Below are 18,923 nucleotides of genomic sequence, written 5' to 3' on the forward strand. Positions count from 1 at the left end.
AATGATTCCTCTGAAGTGCTTAATATTAATAGCTATAGTAGCTAGCATTTATATGGCACTTTTAGGTTTGCAAAGTGCTCTACAAATGTAAACTCTTTTTATTCTTACAACAACCTTGTGACGTAGGTGCAATTATTACCCCTATTTTACAGATGTGAAAACTGAGCCACGGAGAAGTTAAATGACTTGCCCAGGGTTCCACAGCTAGTATCTGAAGTAGGATCCAAACTCAGTTCTCCTCACTTCAAATTCTGCACTTTATCTACAGCATCACCTAACTGACCAATTTGTACCAGAACTTACAAGTTGGATCCCCTGAGGAGTAACAACTACTTTTAAGTGCTCTAGGGGGTAATCCCTATAGGTGACTATTCCTACTACATCTACTCACAGACCCCTACCAGTGTGCTTCCCATGAACAATCAGCCAGTAGAAATGGTTAACTTTTAGTAAGGGCATTTGTTAAGGTGGAATATTAAGAGCTAGTACAAAAAAAAAATCCCCCAGACCTGAGGACACACAATGTCCAGTAAATAGTGGGATTAAATGGCAAGGGTAGTGAGATACCCATGTAAGATACATGTGCTATAAAGGGTAATTCAACTCCTGGTACTAGAAGTAGTTTCTCTCTTTGTAGAATCCTTACTTACTTGGCTTCTGCTAGGAAAACTGCTCAGCTAAGTTCCCAGGGTTTGCTCCTTTCTTCAGTCTATAGCCAGCACTTCTCTCCACCATGAGAGCCATACTCTCACCCACAAGTGACTGTTTCACCAAAACTGCTTTTGGCTGCATACATTTTTGTTCTTACTGGTCTCATAACTTAGATGCTTTGGCTCAAGGCCAATGGAGGAAGAAGGAGAAGAGAGAAAATCCTTTCCTTGCCCTTGATTCTCTCTGGTAAAGGTGAGGGTGTTGGCTTGTAGAGCTCTGAATCTTCAACTTCCAGTCTCACTTGCTATTTTTACTTATAACCTTGAAAGGGCTGACATTGTCTCAGCTAATCACATGGTTCCCTTCTTTAACCAATTAGGAAGTCACCCTTGATCAAAGAATTAAGTATAGACTATCATTATGAGTGACTACCCTTAGGGTTAGCTTTGTGATTGAATTCTGGGCATTCTGTTATTGATATTAATTGAGGTGGGGGATGAAATCCTATCATATGTACTCATTTAGTGATAATCAAGTGTTGTTTTATAATATTTATTGTATTTTTAATGCAATTCTTACAGTATTACTTATATTTTATATTTTGATAAGTTATTTTTTCAGTCAAACTTTAAACTTTTTGAGACAAGAAACATGTCTAACCTAACCTTTATATCTTTCATAGGTTACCTAATCATTTGTTGAACTGGATTCTAAGAAGATATGCTCAACCATTTCAGATCAATAGGATATACCCGGAGAGAAAATATACTCCATTTTTATTCATTAATTTATAATGTATGTAAAATACTTTGCAAAATTAATCATGCTACATGTCAGCACCTAGCATAGTGACTTGAACTTAGGAGTCATTTAATATGTGTTTGTTGTGGTCGGGTTGTTGAGTAGGCAAAGATTCTAAATTCGTTTATTCTATGTGTATTCTCAAGGAGTAAAATATTTTGAGGGACTCAGCAAACATTTTGAAACTAGAGTTTATGATGCTGCCTTAACCTAAGCAAATATTGTTTTAGCAGCTTTCTTTTTGGCAAAATGAATGATCCTCAGAAGGAAGGTACAATAAATACAATACTATATTATTTAGGGTAATTTGTGCCCTTAGAATTTGTTCACATCGGGGAAGTAAGATTTTCTCAGTAGGACCAGCATGGAATAAAAAGGAAAGTCCAGAAATAAAAATCTAGAAGACCTGGGTTCAAATGCTGCCTTGGACACCTATGAGTTTTGTGACCCTAGGCAAGTCACTCAGCCTTACTAGGCTTCAGTTTTCTCACCTGTAAAATGGGGGTAATAACAGCACCTAACTTATAGGGTTGTTGAAAGGAATGAGATAACATGTCTAAGGCACTATACAAGCTTAAAACACTTCATAAATGTCAAGTATTACTATGAGTGGGGGGGAGGGGTAAATAGTTATTTAACATTCTAGAACTAGAAGGGGTATAAAAAGGTCTGTTGTTGCTTAGTAATTTCTGACTCTTTGACTTTATTTGGGGTTTTCTTGGCAATGGTACTGGAGTGGTTTGCCATTTCCTTCTCCAGCTCATTTTAAAGATGAGGAAACTGAGGCAAACAGGGTTAAGTGACTTGCCCAGGGTCACACAGCCAGGAAGTGTTTGAGGCTAGATTTGAACTCAGGGTTTTCTGATCCCAGATCAGTTGTTCTATGGACTTGGACACCTAACTGCCCTCTAGGAACAGGAAGGGGGTATAGAAAGGTCTATCTATCCCTAATATCTCTACCACCAGTTTGCTATAGAGTTTTCTTTCCCTCTACGTGGCCTGAAATTCTTAGCATTCGTTATTATTTGGGGCTTAATAAAAGTAGAGGATTTTTTCCTGAAGGCCCCCTGTTACAATATATGTGCATTACCTAAGAGGCAAGTGAGATCAGAGCATTAGTCCTTTTTCATTAATAAGTTGTCCTTTATGAACATGCTGGCACAGTTTAGTTTATCAAGTAATTAGCTACTATTGTGGAAGACAAAGATAATATTTAGAAAACAGTAGGATACAAGAAAAATTAAGTTTTGATAAGCATAAACAGTGATAGATGAAGACACTCTGTAATCCTTTTTTTAGGATGGAAGCTCTTTTGTAATTAAGCAACTTGGTGGTATCATACTAAATTTATAAAACAATAGCTCTAAAAAATAAGCAAATCTGTTATTTTGTTTATGAATTTTCTTAAGTGTTTTAATATAATATAAAAGTAAGCTATGCCACAAATGCTACCCTATTTTTTAGAACACAAGATTTGTGAAGTTGTCAATAAAAAATTACATTATACTTACAAATGCATATATGTAAAATGAAAATGGAAAAATGCAAAAAATGAAATCATAGAAAATGTCAACAGCTTATAACTGTCAAATCAAACAAAATGTTGATAAAATAATCAACCAGAAGGCAAAATTGACAGGATTTGACAGTAGATTGGTTATAGAGGGATGAGGGAGAATGAAGAGTAGGAAATGCTACCATGGTTATGAGCCTGTGTGACTGGAAGATGGTATCGCCCTCAACAATGCTATTATTGTCTCTTCCTTGAGCACAGAGAGAGGGCTGGACTCTAGTGTGACAGGTAGGCCAATTTTAGCAGGTACTGGATATAATAGAATAATTGTAAATTCTAGGCCTTTAAGCAAATCCACTCCTATTTCCTGTGACTCCCTTGTCCATACTCCAGCACGCCATTCTCAGAAATATCCTTAAGACCAATGTTGTACCAGAGCCAGTTTAAACAAGCTTCCAATGATGACATTTTCAGTATGATCATTTACCTCAGAAATTGGTACTATAAATCAAGGTTTGAGTTATTGTTTTGATGATTGTCTAGATTTAAGAAAGTAATGGAGAAAACGTTAAAGCGGATTGAGCTTAAAAGTATATTATGCTGTCATATTACATCTATCCCTTGCCCCCAAAAAGAGGTGGTTGTTAGACATTTACCAACTCACTTTAGGTGATCTCTCAAGCATTCTCAGGATTATCTAGACAGCAAGTGCTTTTCTTCTGTAGTCAGTAATGAGCCAATGCTGACACCACTGCTGGGGGGTAGTCTTGGAAGTTAGGAAAGACGTAAGAGGGGCATGAGAATTATTTTTTTAAATTAAAGTGTATTTATTTTTAGTTTTCAACATTCACTTCCATAAGTTTTAATCATTCTTGCCCTCCCCTCTCTCCCCCCACAAGATGGCATGTAATCTGATATAGGCTCGACACCTACATTCCCATTAAGCATACTTTCACATTAGCCATGTTGTATAGAAGAACCAGAATGAATAGGAGGAGCCAAGAGAAAGAAAACAAAACAAAGCAAAACAACAACAAAATAAAGGAGTTTGCTTTGGTCTGTACTGAGACTCCGTAATTCTTTCTCTGGATGTGGATGGAATTTTCCATCATGAGTCTTTTGGAATTGTTTTAGGTCCATGCATTGCTGAGAAGGGCTAAGTCTATCAAAGTCAGTCATCACATACTATGGCTCTTACTGTGTACAATATTCTCCTGGTTCTGCTCACTTCTCTCAGCATCAGTTCACATAAGTCTGTCCTGGTTTTTCTGAAGTCTGCCTGTTTATCATTTCTTACAGCACAATAGTATTCTATATACCACAACATGTTTAGCCATTCCCCAATTGAGGGGCATCCCCTCAATTTCCAGTTTTGGCTACCACAAAAAGAGCTGCTATAAACATTTTTGTACATGTGGGTTCTTTTTCCATTTTAATGATCTCTTTGGAATATAGCCCAAGAGATGGGAATTCTTAAGCCCAGGGTTATGATTCATTGGGCACAGGACCAATATCTTTTCTCTATTTGAAACAAAGAATATCCAGAGAGACTATACAGAGTCATTTAATTTATATTGCATTTGGAACCAAGGGAGTTGGGTTTGAATCCTGGCACTCATTTATTAGCTATATGACCTTGAGAGAGTTACTTAAACTCTCCAAGATTGAGTTTCTTTATCTATAAAATAAGAATATTTGGATAATTTGCCCCTCAGAGTGTGCATTTTTGGGTGGTCATAGTGGAGGGTGTAGTACTCTTTAACCTTAAGAAAATGATAGGAATTTGAGTTGATGTTATCATCTACCAAGCATACACAGCTCACATTTCTATAGCATGTTGAAGTTTTGAAAAATATTTTCATTATAATAACTTTGTGACATATGTTAAGTATTATAAATTTTAATTTAGGAAACTACCTCAGATGGAATGACTTACTCAAAGTCACATGGCTAATAAATTTCTCAGCTGGGTCTTCAATTTAGAGCCTCCATTTCTAAGACCTTTTTCCACTCTACCTCAGCACTGTGGCTAAACAAATACAGTCTGACCTGTGAGGTCATTTCCAGCTCTGCATTCCTATTATAGGATCTTGTTCAATTTGTATGATCTCCAGGGAAGAGTTTATCAGCTCAAAGCTAACCCAAACCTACTTGAGCCTTCCAGTTAATAATCTACAGCTGTCTTTGTTTTCTCAGGGTTTTGCCAATCAGAGTGGATGCTTTGGTTGCACTCTGGTTTACACTGAAACATTAGCCACGGAGGTGTTGTTGTGCCAACAGATGCTACAGTCCAGTCTTGGCCTCTCCTAGGATTACTTGTAATTTTCACCATCTAAAGATGATGGTAACTTTAGATAATAGTTCATACTGTAGTTGGCAAATTTAGAGCTGAATGGGAACTTAGAGGCCATGTAGCACAATTCCTTCATTTTACAGGTGAGGAAACTGAGGCCCAATGAGAGAAAGTGACTTTTCCAAGGTTAATAGGAAGTATTAAATAGCAGATATAGTATTTGAACCTGATTCCTCTGGCTCTAGATTTAGTGGTCTTCCTAGTGAACCAAGCTGCTTATTTCTAGGGTCAAGTTCAATATTTTACTTGAGAAAGTAAGTTCTCTCTCCTTATAGGTGCCTATGAGGAAGCTACTACACACATATCTTTGTTCAGTCATTTTTTAGTTGTGTCTTACTCTTTATGACCCCATTTGGGGTTTTCTTGGCAAAGATACTGAAATTGTTTGCAGTTTCCTTCTCCAGCTCATTTTTACAGATGAGGAAACTGAGGCAAACAGGGTTAAGGGTCTTGCTCAGGGTCACACAGATAGGAAGTGTAGAGTCTTCCTAACTTTAGGCTCTTACTCTTTTCCACTGTGCCACCTAGGGGTTTGTGTGTGTATACATATATGTATGCATATACATATACCCATACATGCCTACATATACATATATACATGTATATATGTACACATATATACATATGCCATCCCCATCTTACAGATGAGGAAACTGAGACCAACAGCCCTATGAAATATGACATACACCTTTGCTATCACTAATGCTGAGTTTATTAGCAAAAGCACTGGGTTATCTTGCCTCTCCCGCCTTACGAGAACCACTTGTTCCTATGACACCTTCTAGGAGAAACAATGGAAAATACTGGCGATTTGGAGTTAAAGGACCTGGGTTTGTATTCTAGCTTTGCCTTTCAGTACCAGTGTAACCTTGGACAAGTTAAATCATTTGGGCCTCCATTTCCTCACCTGTGAAATGAGTTAAGACTAGATGGTTTCTAAGGGTGGATTAATCAGACTGTTCCTCTAAAGTCTTTCGGTTCTAAATTTAAGCACTTCTAAACTTGAGTCCCCTCCTCATTGCCTTGAGTGGGAGGTCCCTCTCCACAACCTTATACTACACAGAAGGGAGCTTTTGCAGGGGGCGTGCTGCGGCTCGGGTCGGGTCGGAGCGGACTCTTCCAGGGTGTAGGGAGTCAGGCCGCCCCAGATCCAAAAGCCCGTTCTGTTTGGGGGCTGAACTACCTTGATTTAGGCAACTGGCTAAAAGACTTCTCACGCTCTTTGGCTACGGGTTAGAAATACTAAAGGCAGAACTCAGCGGGAAGTGAGTGTGAAGCGCTCCACAGGTGAACTCATCAAACAGCTAATGCTTTCTGGCATATTTCAGCCTGGATCAAACCAATTAGTCTCCTGGTCAACTTAAAAAAAATATTATTCACAGCTGTACCTTTTAAATTTACTCTCTATTGTCTTCGATCTCCTGAAGTCTTTCCGAGGCATCGCTGAAAGCAAGCTGCCCAGTCCTCTTATCCTACAGGGAATTAGAGCCTACCCGGGACACTGTGAGACTGGAGAAATCAGACCCAGTGAGAAGGGTGAGAACGTGAATAAGGTTTTAGGAACTTCCAGGGGAAAAGGCCATCAGAAGCGGTAGAAAAAGTGCCTCCTCTCTCTACCTGCAGGGTTGCCCCCTGATCCTAGGTCTGAGGGTTCCCTCTTTTTCCTGTCCTTTCCTGCCCAGCAGAACCCTAACCTCCCCCCAACCTGTCTCCTCCTCCAGGCCTGGATAACTTTTAGCCTTCCCTATTTGGTTTGGATCCGTCAGCTTCTCCAGAGCCTCTGGGCGGGACTGAAGAAGTTCGGGGGAGGGGAGCCCCGGGAAGAGATGTAGAGGCCAAGCTCTGGGCCATGCAAATGATTGGGGGGGGGGGGGCGGGGGAGCAGCGGGGTGGCCCTGGGAGGCTCCCTCTCGCTGTGACCCAACCCACACCCCTAAGAAAGCAGACACTGTTGGCTTGATCACTCCCCTTTCAGGGAGGGAGTTTGGGGAGACCGGGAGGGGGGGCTAGAAAGGTAACTGGCCCCTCTCAGTGCAAAAAAGTCATCCTTTGCAGCTAACACCAGCTTCTCGCCCACCCCAGGGCCATGTCCCTCGGTCTCAACCTGCCCAGCCACATGCACGGACTTTATTCCTTAAACTAAGTTCAAAACTTAGTAGTATTGTGTTTTCTTTCTTTCCTTTCTCTTTTCATCTTCCCCCCTCTTCCCAACAACTGAATCATGCCGTGGGTCCTGAGGAACTGGGTCGGAAACATTTTCCTTGTGGTCCAGTTCCTTGACTATCAGGCGCTGTGCAATGATAGACAGCCTCAGCCAGGCGCATTTTCCTTTCCGGACAAGAGGCAAGGTTAGTGACTTTTCTTCTTCTCTGCAAACAATGGTGCTTAGAAATATGAAAACTGAGAGGCTTGTACTCCCGCCGCCTCCTCCCCCTCCCCCAGCGATTCCTCGCTCCCTAACTACACCCCTTCTCCCCCCTCCCCCCCCATCTAGTCTAACTTTGTGCACCAAAAAATGGGGGGGGGGGGAAGAAGGGAAAACGCCGTCCCTGGGTGGAAGGCAGGCTGCACATGTTTCGGGGGGTGAGGGGTTGGGGGTGGGGATGCGGGGTTGCACGCTGCCTCTGAGTGGTGCCTGTAAGGGATCATTAATGCCCACCCGAAGCTGGAGGGGAAGCAGTTAACATCTCGACTCCAGGCATACCCGTGACAATGTAATCCTTGAGAAATCGACGGTATGGCAACCTGGCCCTCTATTTTATTGCCGCTCCTTTGAATGCTGTACTATTTCAAAATCCAAATTCTTCAGACCCCGAATACGGAAAATCATCAGATTTCATGGAGAATCACCCAACGGGCAGCTCTTAGCTATTTCTTTTGCAAACTTCATATCAGGGTAGTCAAACTATAATCCCACCCCTGCTTAGCAAGCTTGGCTGTGTTTGGCTTTCCTGGAAAGAACTGGTCTTGTGTACGAGTGTGTTTAAAAGTACACACACACACCCTTACCTCCCCCACCCCTTTTGGAGAAATTCCTTTCCCCACTGTCCCAGCTCTTTCACTTTGGCCCTCCTCCCTATCAGAGCTGGTCCCTTTCAGAGACTGTTTGCCCCCGATGTTTTTGGACACTTGGAGGAATTAGGTGTGGACAAAATGTGTAAAGGGTAATGCATCAGGGGTGTGGATCTCTTCCTTCTTCATTTCTCTGGGCTTGTAACTTGCCCCAGAAGTCCAGAGGATGTTATTGCCTTGCCTAGTGATAAGTAACAGATCACACAGAAGGAACTTAGGCTCTGCTAAAGTTTTCCCTCCAGTTTCCAGAAGTCCTCCGATTCTGGAGGCACCCGGGGTAGGGCACTTTGATGAAGTGCCGGCTCGTCTGTCTTCATTTAGAATTTCCGGAAAGATTGCCCTGGCCTATCTTAGAAAGTTCAAACTCAGCTGGAGTACTCATCTGCTTTGATTTTAAAAGGGATTAGCAGCAAAACTCCATCCTTCGCTAGGAATCGGCATGCCCTGTCTTTAAAATGGTCAAGATACCCGTCTTCCACCCCAGGTTTAAAATAGCAACATTAGCTGTTCTTTGAACCGTTTTTGTACAGAAATTCAGAAAGTGACCCTGACATTTGGATATGATTTGGTTCAAATGCACATCCCCCTCAGGTTAGATTCCAGTTCTGCCTCACACCCATTTTCCAAACCTTAAGCTATGTGTCTAAAAGGTACAGCTGCTGCCAGTAATAGTACCACTTAGTAGTTTTGTGTAAGCTGAGTATGATACCCTTTCTTACTCCCTCTGTAAAATGGGGCCAAGGAAAATAAATAGTTCCCCAGCCTCCCTTTTAGCAATGCAGAGAGAATTCGATTTTGGAAAATACTTATGAACTTCTCTGAGTCTCTTAGAGAAGGAAAAGGTGACTCTTTTGTGCCATTAATTTCACACACAGGTTTACTTCATCAATTTAATGAATTGCATTTTATTTTCAGTGGAAAGGAGCAGAGTTTCCAAGCCTTGGGCATATGTGGATAAGTTAAATCTAACATTATTAGCACAATCCTGTCATTCTGTTATTAACTGTTCAGCAGTTATCTAGGACTAACCTTCGTCAAGATTGTGAAGTAGAGTTTTATTTTTGCTTTTAAAATCCAAAATCCTTTTGACTCTGATCCCTCACCCCAGGGATATTGATATAGTCACCTTTAGCTGTCTGGGGTAGCTGTTCTGGCTTGCCTCTTGGGTTTGGCCTCTTTAGGAAAGGCCTGGAAACATTCTGATATCCCATCCTTTCATCCATTCTCAGAGCACTGCTCTCAGCTTTACATTATGGAAACTAGCAAATCTAAGTACTAATCTAAACTATTGCTAGGATATTAGACCCTCAACACTTCCCCTTCCTTCACAACTAATATAAGTTCATTTAAACAGTGACCTTCTACAGATAGTATAGTCTCTATTTTTGTGGCTTTTGATTTTGGGACCTTTTTTTTGGTGGGGGGAGGAGAGTGGACAACTTTTATACCACACCACGGAAAATACAAAAATGATATAAAAGACTCATAACATTAACACTGATTACAATTTTCTTCTTTCTCTAGCAAATACTCCCTTCTTCTGGGGCCCTATTATCATCCACCAGACTCAGCCTCATGCTGTGGTTTGGACTTCCATCAGAAAGAAAACAAACTTGGACTTAATGGGAGTGATTATATATAATCTTTCCTGTGTTCTGGTGGATCCCACTTTTAACCCAGAGATCTATTTAGGCATCATATCTAGCCTTGTAGCATTTAATGCTCTGATACTTGCACTCCCCTAGGAAGGGAGTAGCTAGAGTGTCAATTTTTCTTTCCATCAGACCTGTTCTGGCCAAATAAGATGCAGAAGTGGAGGGGCACAGTGAGTGATTTTCTGATGTTCAGAAAATCTCCATATTCTCTCTCTAGAAATCTGGATTTCAGGATTCTCTTCTGTCTTCATTAGGTAGGTTCTTCCCAGGAACTTCCTATTCTCTCTTGAAGTCTGGATACTTGTACTCGCGGTTGTTAGAGAATGGGAATGCTTCCACTTCTCAGTCTAAGACTGGGCTGCAGAACTCTTAGACTCAGGGTTGATAGACAAGTAACTAATATTCCTGTGCTGCTCAGGAACTCCACTTCTTTGGAGTGGGGATCGGGAACTGCCCCTGCTTGAACACATGGTGCCCCTCTTATGTGATTGTGTAGATGAGAACATAGGCAAAGACAATATGTCTGCAAGGTTGGGTCCTGGCACTTAAGAATCCAAGAAGGCTATTCATGTCTACTCCTCTGGCTGCTGCTGTCTTTTGAATTTAGGCATTGTTATGTCTGGGGCTGAAGTAGAGGGTGCAGTGGTTGGTCAGCTCTTGGCAGACTTGCCAATATGCAGTTGACTCCCCACCCCTGGGGACCAAAGTCTAGTCTCGTGTTTCTTGTTTCTGACCCATTGCTAAGACAAGAAAGATTAAGGACAAAAGGTATATTTGATTTTTTTTTTATCTCAAGGAAATGGCCACTTTAGTGGTGGGTATTTCAGGCCATGTAGGAGAGGAGGGAGATGCTATGGCAGGCCATGTGAAAGAGGTGTTTTTTGGTGCCTCTTCAAGACACAAATTACATTACCTTCTCATAGTCTACCTTCTTATAGGATCAATTCTGGTTGATGATGGTCTTTAATATGAGCTGGTTGGTTGTCTTTCATTCTCCAAGAAGGCCAAAATGACATCACTATGTTAGAGTCAAATTACAGTGTGTCTGACTGGCTGATCAGACCAATACAAGCTTGGAATGTTCTATCACAGGTGGGACACAAATAGCCCATGTGAACATTTAGGGTGGATTCTCTGCATTTTTACATCTCTCATTCCTTTAAGCTATAGCAATTTTGCTTTGCTCATAGAACACAGCACCTTCTCTGATGTGGGCACACCACAATTGAGCGGTCCTGTGCCAGTGTCTTCCATGTCACACAATCAATTCCAAAGTTCTTCAGAGAGACCTTGAGAGTGTCCTTGTATCACTTCTTCTGACCATTTGACTGCTTGCCCTGTGTGAGTACTCCATAAAAATAGTCTTTTTGTCAAGTGTACATTTTGCTTTCAAGCAACATGGCCAGCCCATCAGAATTGCCATCTCTGAAGTAGAATTTGAATGCTTGGCAATTAGTTTGAGAAAGATATAACAAACCAATGTGTTGTGGGAAAACTATTGGATGGAAAATCAGGAAACATGGGTTCTCTAGCCCAGGTTCTGTCTAGAAATAGTTGTGTAACCTTGGACAAGTCACAAAATCATAGAAGTTTTGGTTTCTAAGGGACCTCTACTGCAAAATATCTGACAAGTGGTTATCCATCTGCTTAAAGACCCTTAATGAGGGGAAACCCACTATCTCCTGAGGTATCTCATTCCAATTTCAGATAGTTCTAAATGTAAGGAAGGTTTTTTTTTCTTCCCCAATGATGACCCTGTTTGCTTCTTTGTAATTTCTGTCTCTTACTCCTAGTTCTGTCCTCTGGGGACAGAATAATTGCATTTCCACATGATAGTCCTCAAAATATTTCAACATAGTTAAGGTGGACTCCTGAGTCTTCGATTCCCCAGCAAGGAACCAAATAACATACAAAATTTAGATAATATATAGTTCTTGCATTCACAGAGCTTAAAGTCTAGTAAGTAAGAGAATTTGTTGTGAATTAGTAGAGCTATAATATACAATAACTTTCATGTCATTCATTATTATAAGATAGGTATTATATAAAATAACTGTCTTCCATTTATTATTATTATTTATCTTTCAAACAAGGCAGGAAAAATTATCTATCTAATATCAGGCTATTCAAATACCCCTTGTAAGATATATTACCACCTCCATTTTTATAGGTGAAAAAAACTAACTTCTAATGAAGTTAAGCAGCATGCGTAAGACCAGTCTAATCTAGGCTGTGGGTAGACAAAGCCTTTTCCTGAGTTGCCTCCTCTTCTGTGTTCTCCTTGGTGACCTCAAAGCTTCCATGGGATATAATTGCTATGCAAATGATTCTTATATCTAGAGCTCCAGTCCTGGTCTCTCTCTCTTAAACTGTGATTCTGCATTACCAATTGCCCTTTGGACGTTTCAAACTGGTTGACCTAGGAGTCTCAAACTAAACAGAACCAACCGAAAACAGAATACTTATTTTTTCCCTCCCAAACTCACCACAGTTCTGAACATTCCTATTTCTATTGAGGGTATCACTATCATTCTAGTCACCCAAGCTCAATTCTTCATTCTTTTTTTTTTTTTTTTTGCCTTTTGGAGGGCAATTGGGGTTAAGTAACTTGCCCAAGGTTACACGGCTATTTTTTTTTTTTTATGTGTGGGTGTTGTATCTGAGGCTGGAACTGAACTTGGGTCCTCCTGACTCCCGGGGCCAGCGCTTTGCCACCTAGCCACCCCTTCATTCTTCTTTAATCTGCATATAATTGCTTACTAAATCTTATCAATTCTTTCTCAGCAATGTTTTTAAGGTAATGCTGGTTCTCTCCTTTTGCATGTTTACCTTCATAGTTTGGACTCTCACAAACTTTAAAAAAAATCTAACATGCCTTCCTTCCCCTTCCCTCCTTTCTTCCCTCTGTCCCTCCCTCCCTCCCCTTCTCTCTTCCTCCCTTCCTTCCTTCCTTCTTTTTCAAATCCATTTTCCACACAGCTACCAAAATGATTTTCTTGATGTGTAATTCTGATCATGTCACTTCCCTGCTCAGTAAACTACAATGGTCCCTCCCTATTACCTCTAGGATAGATAGGAACATTCTAATATTCAAAGTCTTTCACAACCGGCTCCCACCTACCTTTCCAGGATTGATCTTAAGGACTATCACTTGCTCTCTTGCAATCTATGGTGTAGCCAAGCCTTGCTGTTCCTTACATAGGACATTCCACCATCCTCTCTGCACCTTGGCATTGGCTGTTCCTATGCCTGGAATGTATGCTGCCTCTTAGAATCTCTAGATTCCTTCATAGGATGCAATCTGCATGAAGTTTTTCCTCATTTTGACAAGTATTAATGCTTCCCTCTGTGAGATTACTATCTATATATGTAGTATATACTAGTGTATACTACATGTACACAGTAATCTATTATTATACATAGTAACATATGCTCTCTATGTATAATGTGTATGGTATATAAAGGTATATTATACATACACTGATCTATTACTATACATAATAACATATACTATCTTTATATGTCTAGTATATATTAATATATACTAGACATATACAGTAATCTATTACTAAACATAGTAACATATACCAATATATAGTATATATAACAATATATAGTATATATAACACATAGTTATGTATACTAGTAATATATTACTCTACATTTATTATATATTGTTTATATGTAGTAAAGACATAAATTTTATGTACATGTCTAGCCTGATAGAATGTAATCTTCTTGAGGACAGGAACTATATCCTATAGTATTTGTATCTCCAATACTTAGCATAGTGCATGATGCCTAAAATACTTGCTGGCTGATTGATTAAACCAAATGTCTCATTCAAAGAGCTTCAAGGTCAAAATTGGCCTCTGGTAATACCCAGAAATAATTTGGTTTCTAGTTTACTTTTTAAGCAACAGATGAAATCAGTGAAGGACAGGGAATAGCTTTTCATTAGATAGAAATCACTTTTCATTCTATCTCAGACTTCTTCTAAGGGAGCCCCAAGCTAAACATTTTGATTTAGAAAAGACATGTAGTATTGTTCTCTGAGGCACTGACTAATGTAAAACTTCCTAATCTGTCTCCTACCTTTAATCTCTTTCCTCTGATCTATCTTGTATGTACCAGATTAAAGTTCCATAAATGCTAATGAATCCTACCTTCCTCATGGCCGATCTGAGAGATTTTAATTTCTAGAAATAACTATGAACTACATTAATAGCTCTGATATCAAATATAGGGAGATAGAGGGAATTTTCATCACATCATTCTCTTGCTGTAATACCACCAAGGACTCCCCGTTAACTGTGGGATCAAGTATAGGCTCTTTAAACTGACATCCTATGACCTTGACAATCTATCTACAACCTAAATTTCAGGCCACTTTAACAAACATTATTAAATACCTGTCTGCATATCCTAGAACTCGATGCCAGGTAGGGAGTTAAGATATGGCCTCAGACACTTACTAGCTGTGTGACTCTACACAAGTCACTTAACCCTGTTTGCCTCAGTTTCCACATCTGTCAAATGAGCTGGAGAAGGAAGTGGCCAAGTACTCCAGTATCTTTGCCAAGAAAACTCCAAATGGAGTCACAAAGAATTGGACGTGACTGAAAAACAACTTAATGACAACAACTTCCTGACTCTGGGCCTAATGCTGTATCCACAGTGGCCACACATAAGGATCCCTGTGGGCCTCAGTGTATTGAGTTAGTTTGAAAATGTAATGTTATCTATATTTTATTGCGCTTTTATTTAATAAATATTTCCCAATTGCATTTTAATCTAGCACAATCGGCATTTGAAAGTGTTGCAACTTCTTGCTGGCTGAGTTTGACACCTCTGGCCTAGGGCAATGTGTTTGTAACAAGAACTGGGAGAGAGGTCAGATGTAGGAGGCTGATCAGATCTGGGGAGGGACTGCTTGGTCTCCGTGATTTTATTCGAGTGACATGCAAATGCTCCATGACTTTTCACAGTCCTGTCCACTTCTCCTCTATGCTACCCTCAGCGGAATGCGTTTTCTAGTATAGTTCAATTGAAAATGATCTCCTTTGGGGCGGCCAGGTTGCACAGTGAGTAAGAGCACTGGCCCCAGTGTCGGGATGACCTGGGGATCGAATGCGAGCTCAGATACTTAGCACCACACCCAGAAATAACTGGCCGTGTAACCTTGAGCAAGTTACTTAACCCCAATTGCTTAAAAAAAAAAAAAAGAAAATGATCTCCATCATGTTACTTAAAAGTCCCTCACATCTCACCTGTACAGGAAACCACTCCAGCCCACACTGATTTCTCCTTTCTCTGAGGTCCCGTAGCACTGACTCTTGGTTTTTCCAGAAAGGCTCTTTAGCTTCCCTTATTCTGTAATGACTGATACCTCTGACCTCACTTAGCACTTTGCACTTCTATAATACCATATAAAATTACCTGGGAATGCTGTGTTATAGTTAACTTGTGCTTGTGCAATTCCCTTCTCCCTTCCCCTTATAGATTGTGAATTCTACAATCTAGGTATCATGTCTTGAATTTTTTATCTCCCCTAGTGCCTAATGCCATGTTCTACATTCAGTATATATCTAGTATTTGTTGAATGAATAACTTATTTGAATTCAACCCTATACTGTCTATTTTAAATATTCTTAATCATCTTAAATACTAATTATGGGTATATATCCTATTCCCCCTTCAGGGGAGTGAGTAGACAGATCTTACCATCTTTCTCTCTGCCCTGTAGCATAGCCAACAGAGGGATGGACATCTAAAGGAGTTCAAGGAATATGAATATTAGAAATACCTCACATTTCTGTACTTTAAAGCCTACAAAGCATTTTACTTGCATTGTTTTATTCGAGCTATAACAATGTCAACAGGCAATCATAACTTCACAAAACTTATGTGAAAACTAAATTTATTAGAGAAATGAACATGAATATAGCATCCAATATGCATATCCATACAGAAGTGTACATTTTTATAACAGTAATAACTGTTTTTATAACAGGACAAAGAAGTACCAGAAATCTTCACCTAATGGAGCATGACATGGGAGGCTGAAAGGTGCAAAAATCCCTCCCAAAGGGGAAGATCAAGGCAAAGGCAAACTCAATGTTCTTTTCCCTTGGGAACGACTTAACTATGCAGATAGGAAGGTCTACTTATCCCAGCTGCACAAGCAGTTTCTCAGTCTAGTGCAGACTGACTGGCACCTATCTTGACTCCCAAGGACAAACAGGGAGTCCAGTTTGGAATGCAAACAACAAATTATATCAGCTGGAGGATTGGGGGTGGAGGGGCTTCATCCTTGACACATTCAGGGCTTCTTGCATGCTCTGGGTCCAGTGTTTCTGGAAAATATGGCTCCTTAAGAAGACAAGTTCAGGTGATCCCTTAACAGTTATTAACAACAATAAGTGAGGTAGGGATTTCAGGTGTTATTATCCCCCTTTTACGGATGTGGAAACCGGGTGTCAAAGAGATGAAGTAATTCGCCCATGATCACGAAGGCAATGAATGCCAGAGATGGATTTGGAATCTGTCTTCTTTACTTTTGGTCCAGTGTCCACTTGTCCTTATGTACCTCCTGATAAAAAGTAAAAGAAGAATGAGGAAGCTTAAAACTTAGTGGGGAATATGTTTGACATAGAGAAATAGCTATAGCACACAATAATACAGTGATGAGAGCATTAGAAAGGTTCAAAAGGAAGTGCTGCATAAGGGCTGGGGTCGGAGGAGAAGGTTATTATTGATTGGGAGAAACAAAGGGAAGGTTTCAGGAGGAGGTGGCATTTGAGTTATGTGTTAAATGTAATAGGTAAAGAGAGAAGGAGGACATTCCAATTACAGAAGTTATTGTGCACAAAGGCATTGAGGCTAGAGAGCCCAAAATGTCCTAGGGGGACAGAAAGCAGTCATGTTTGGATGGAGTTCTTGTTTGCAGAATGTCAGGCAAGTGAGTTAGAACTTTACATAACAGGCAAAAATACTTACGCTAAAGTGTGACATGATCACATCTGGGCTAGAATATCTATACCTGGCAGATGGAGTAAGGGAAAGAGGCTGGAAATACTGCCAAAAGGCTATTGAAACAGGCCAATCCAGGGAAAAAGATGGTCTCTTGGGGCAAGGGAAGAGGAGAGGGCATGATTTGGAAAATCTTGGCCTTCTTCCTTTGGTATCCACAGTTATTGCTTCATACCTTCCAGGGAGTGAGGCACAGCACTCTTGTACTCTGGCCAAGTCTGTCTTAAGGGGAGACTCTCAAATAGCCTTGTGGTTTTTCTTAATGAAGCCCTCCAGATAAGAAACTGTTCTGTTCATGCCAATGTTTGCCTGAGGAATGGCAGATCTTGATCCCTTTCCTTGAGCATTGCTTGTTAATTTTCCCTTTCAGTGCACATTAGCTCTGCCCCCTGGTTACTGGTGTCAAGACCCTTCTTTCTCACCAGGGACTAAGAGCCAGTTTTGCTTGACTTGAGAAGATAATAGAAGTTGGTAATCCTTACATGGCAAAAGCAACCAAAAGGTTGGGAAGGACTTTTATCTTCAAGTCACAAATGCAAAGTAGGGGAGATGTGAGACTCAAACCCTCATGTGGAGATAGCCACAGCTACTCAAGACCTAGCAAAGAAATTCTCACCCCCAAAGTTGCTGGCATTGTCATATGGTTGGATATCAGGAATGGGTGTGGATCATCCAGGGAATTACATAAAAGAAGAGACATTACCATCTGCACCCTAAGGACCATGAGGGCATTCCATCTGACTTGTAGATAAAATTCCAATATTGTTGTCTCTCTCACTAGAATGTGAGCTCCCAGAGAAAAGAGACTGCCTTGCTTTTCTATTTGTATCTCTTGTGCTTAGTACAGAGCTTTTCACCTAATAAATACTTTTCTGTTAATTTACTCATTAGTTTTCTGTGCCATGAAAATGACACATTGGAGAGCAAGGCAGCTTTGAAACCGGGAAATTCTGGTTCAGATTATTCCTTTGTCACATATAGTCTGCGTTACCCTGAGAAGTCACTTAACTCCTCAATGACCTCAAGAGACTCTATGAGACTGGGTGTTGCTATTGATAGAGGAAACCACATGGGAATTGCCTATACCAATGACATCATGGGTTCTGTTCCTATCCCATCTATTGAGTCAGTATTCATTTCCATCTTTACCAAGTCCAAACAATTTTATTTTGTGCTCTTCCTTTTTCTTCCAGAACGCTTTATCAAGACTTTTCCAGAGTATCATGTGGTGGGCCCTGTCAAGGTAAATGCGGCCGGACATTTTGTATCACATGCTTTGCACCATCACGCCCCCAGTATGGCGAATGCTAGGAGGAGAAGAGATCTGGAGCACCGAGATGACCGTGTATATTATAAAATTGCTCATGAGAACAAGGACCTATTTTTTAATTTGACAGTCAATCAAGGATTTCTTTTCAATAACTACATCCTGGAGAGACGATATGGAAACCTCACTGGTGCCAAAATGGAATCCCATTCAGGCTCTTCCTGCCACTTCCATGGCACAGTGCTGCAATCAGGAGTTGGAGATGGCACTGCAGCCCTTAGTACCTGCATGGGACTGGTAAGGTGGCATTTAATTCCATTTCTACATTTCCCTTGTGCCTATATGTTATTTGTTCCTATCATTATTCACTCAGCAAATGTATTGAGCGCCCATTTTTATGGCCATCAGGATGAGATGGCCACCAACTGGTGTCCTCTGGGCAGAAGAGATGGTGGCCTTCGGGAAGTTACCCACAGAGACAGTTGTAAGGCAAAGTCAAGAAGTGGAGAATATGGTGGCATATGGGAAAACCAAGTAATATGGAGTCTAGAACCAGGATGAACAGGAGGGATGCCAGCA

At 40.6% G+C, this 18,923-nt stretch overlaps 1 protein-coding gene across 1 annotated transcript in view; it reads left to right on the forward strand.

The window, feature by feature from the left end:
* Nucleotides 1-7,242: 7,242 nt before the first annotated feature.
* The window catches only part of LOC138172274 (A disintegrin and metalloproteinase with thrombospondin motifs 12-like), a 598,980-nt gene continuing 587,299 nt past the window's right edge, over nt 7,243-18,923 (forward strand). Inside the window, exons 1-2 of the mRNA XM_069101962.1 lie at nt 7,243-7,666; nt 18,271-18,641. Coding sequence (XP_068958063.1) covers nt 7,540-7,666; nt 18,271-18,641 — 498 coding nt within the window. The 5' untranslated portion in view covers nt 7,243-7,539. The remainder of the gene's footprint in view (nt 7,667-18,270; nt 18,642-18,923) is intronic.

The sequence above is a fragment of the Petaurus breviceps genome, unplaced genomic scaffold (assembly GCF_028583685.1).
Source record: "Petaurus breviceps papuanus isolate PSGF00001 unplaced genomic scaffold, PetGlider_PUasm1.0 128, whole genome shotgun sequence".
Classification (NCBI taxonomy): Eukaryota; Metazoa; Chordata; class Mammalia; order Diprotodontia; family Petauridae; genus Petaurus; species Petaurus breviceps.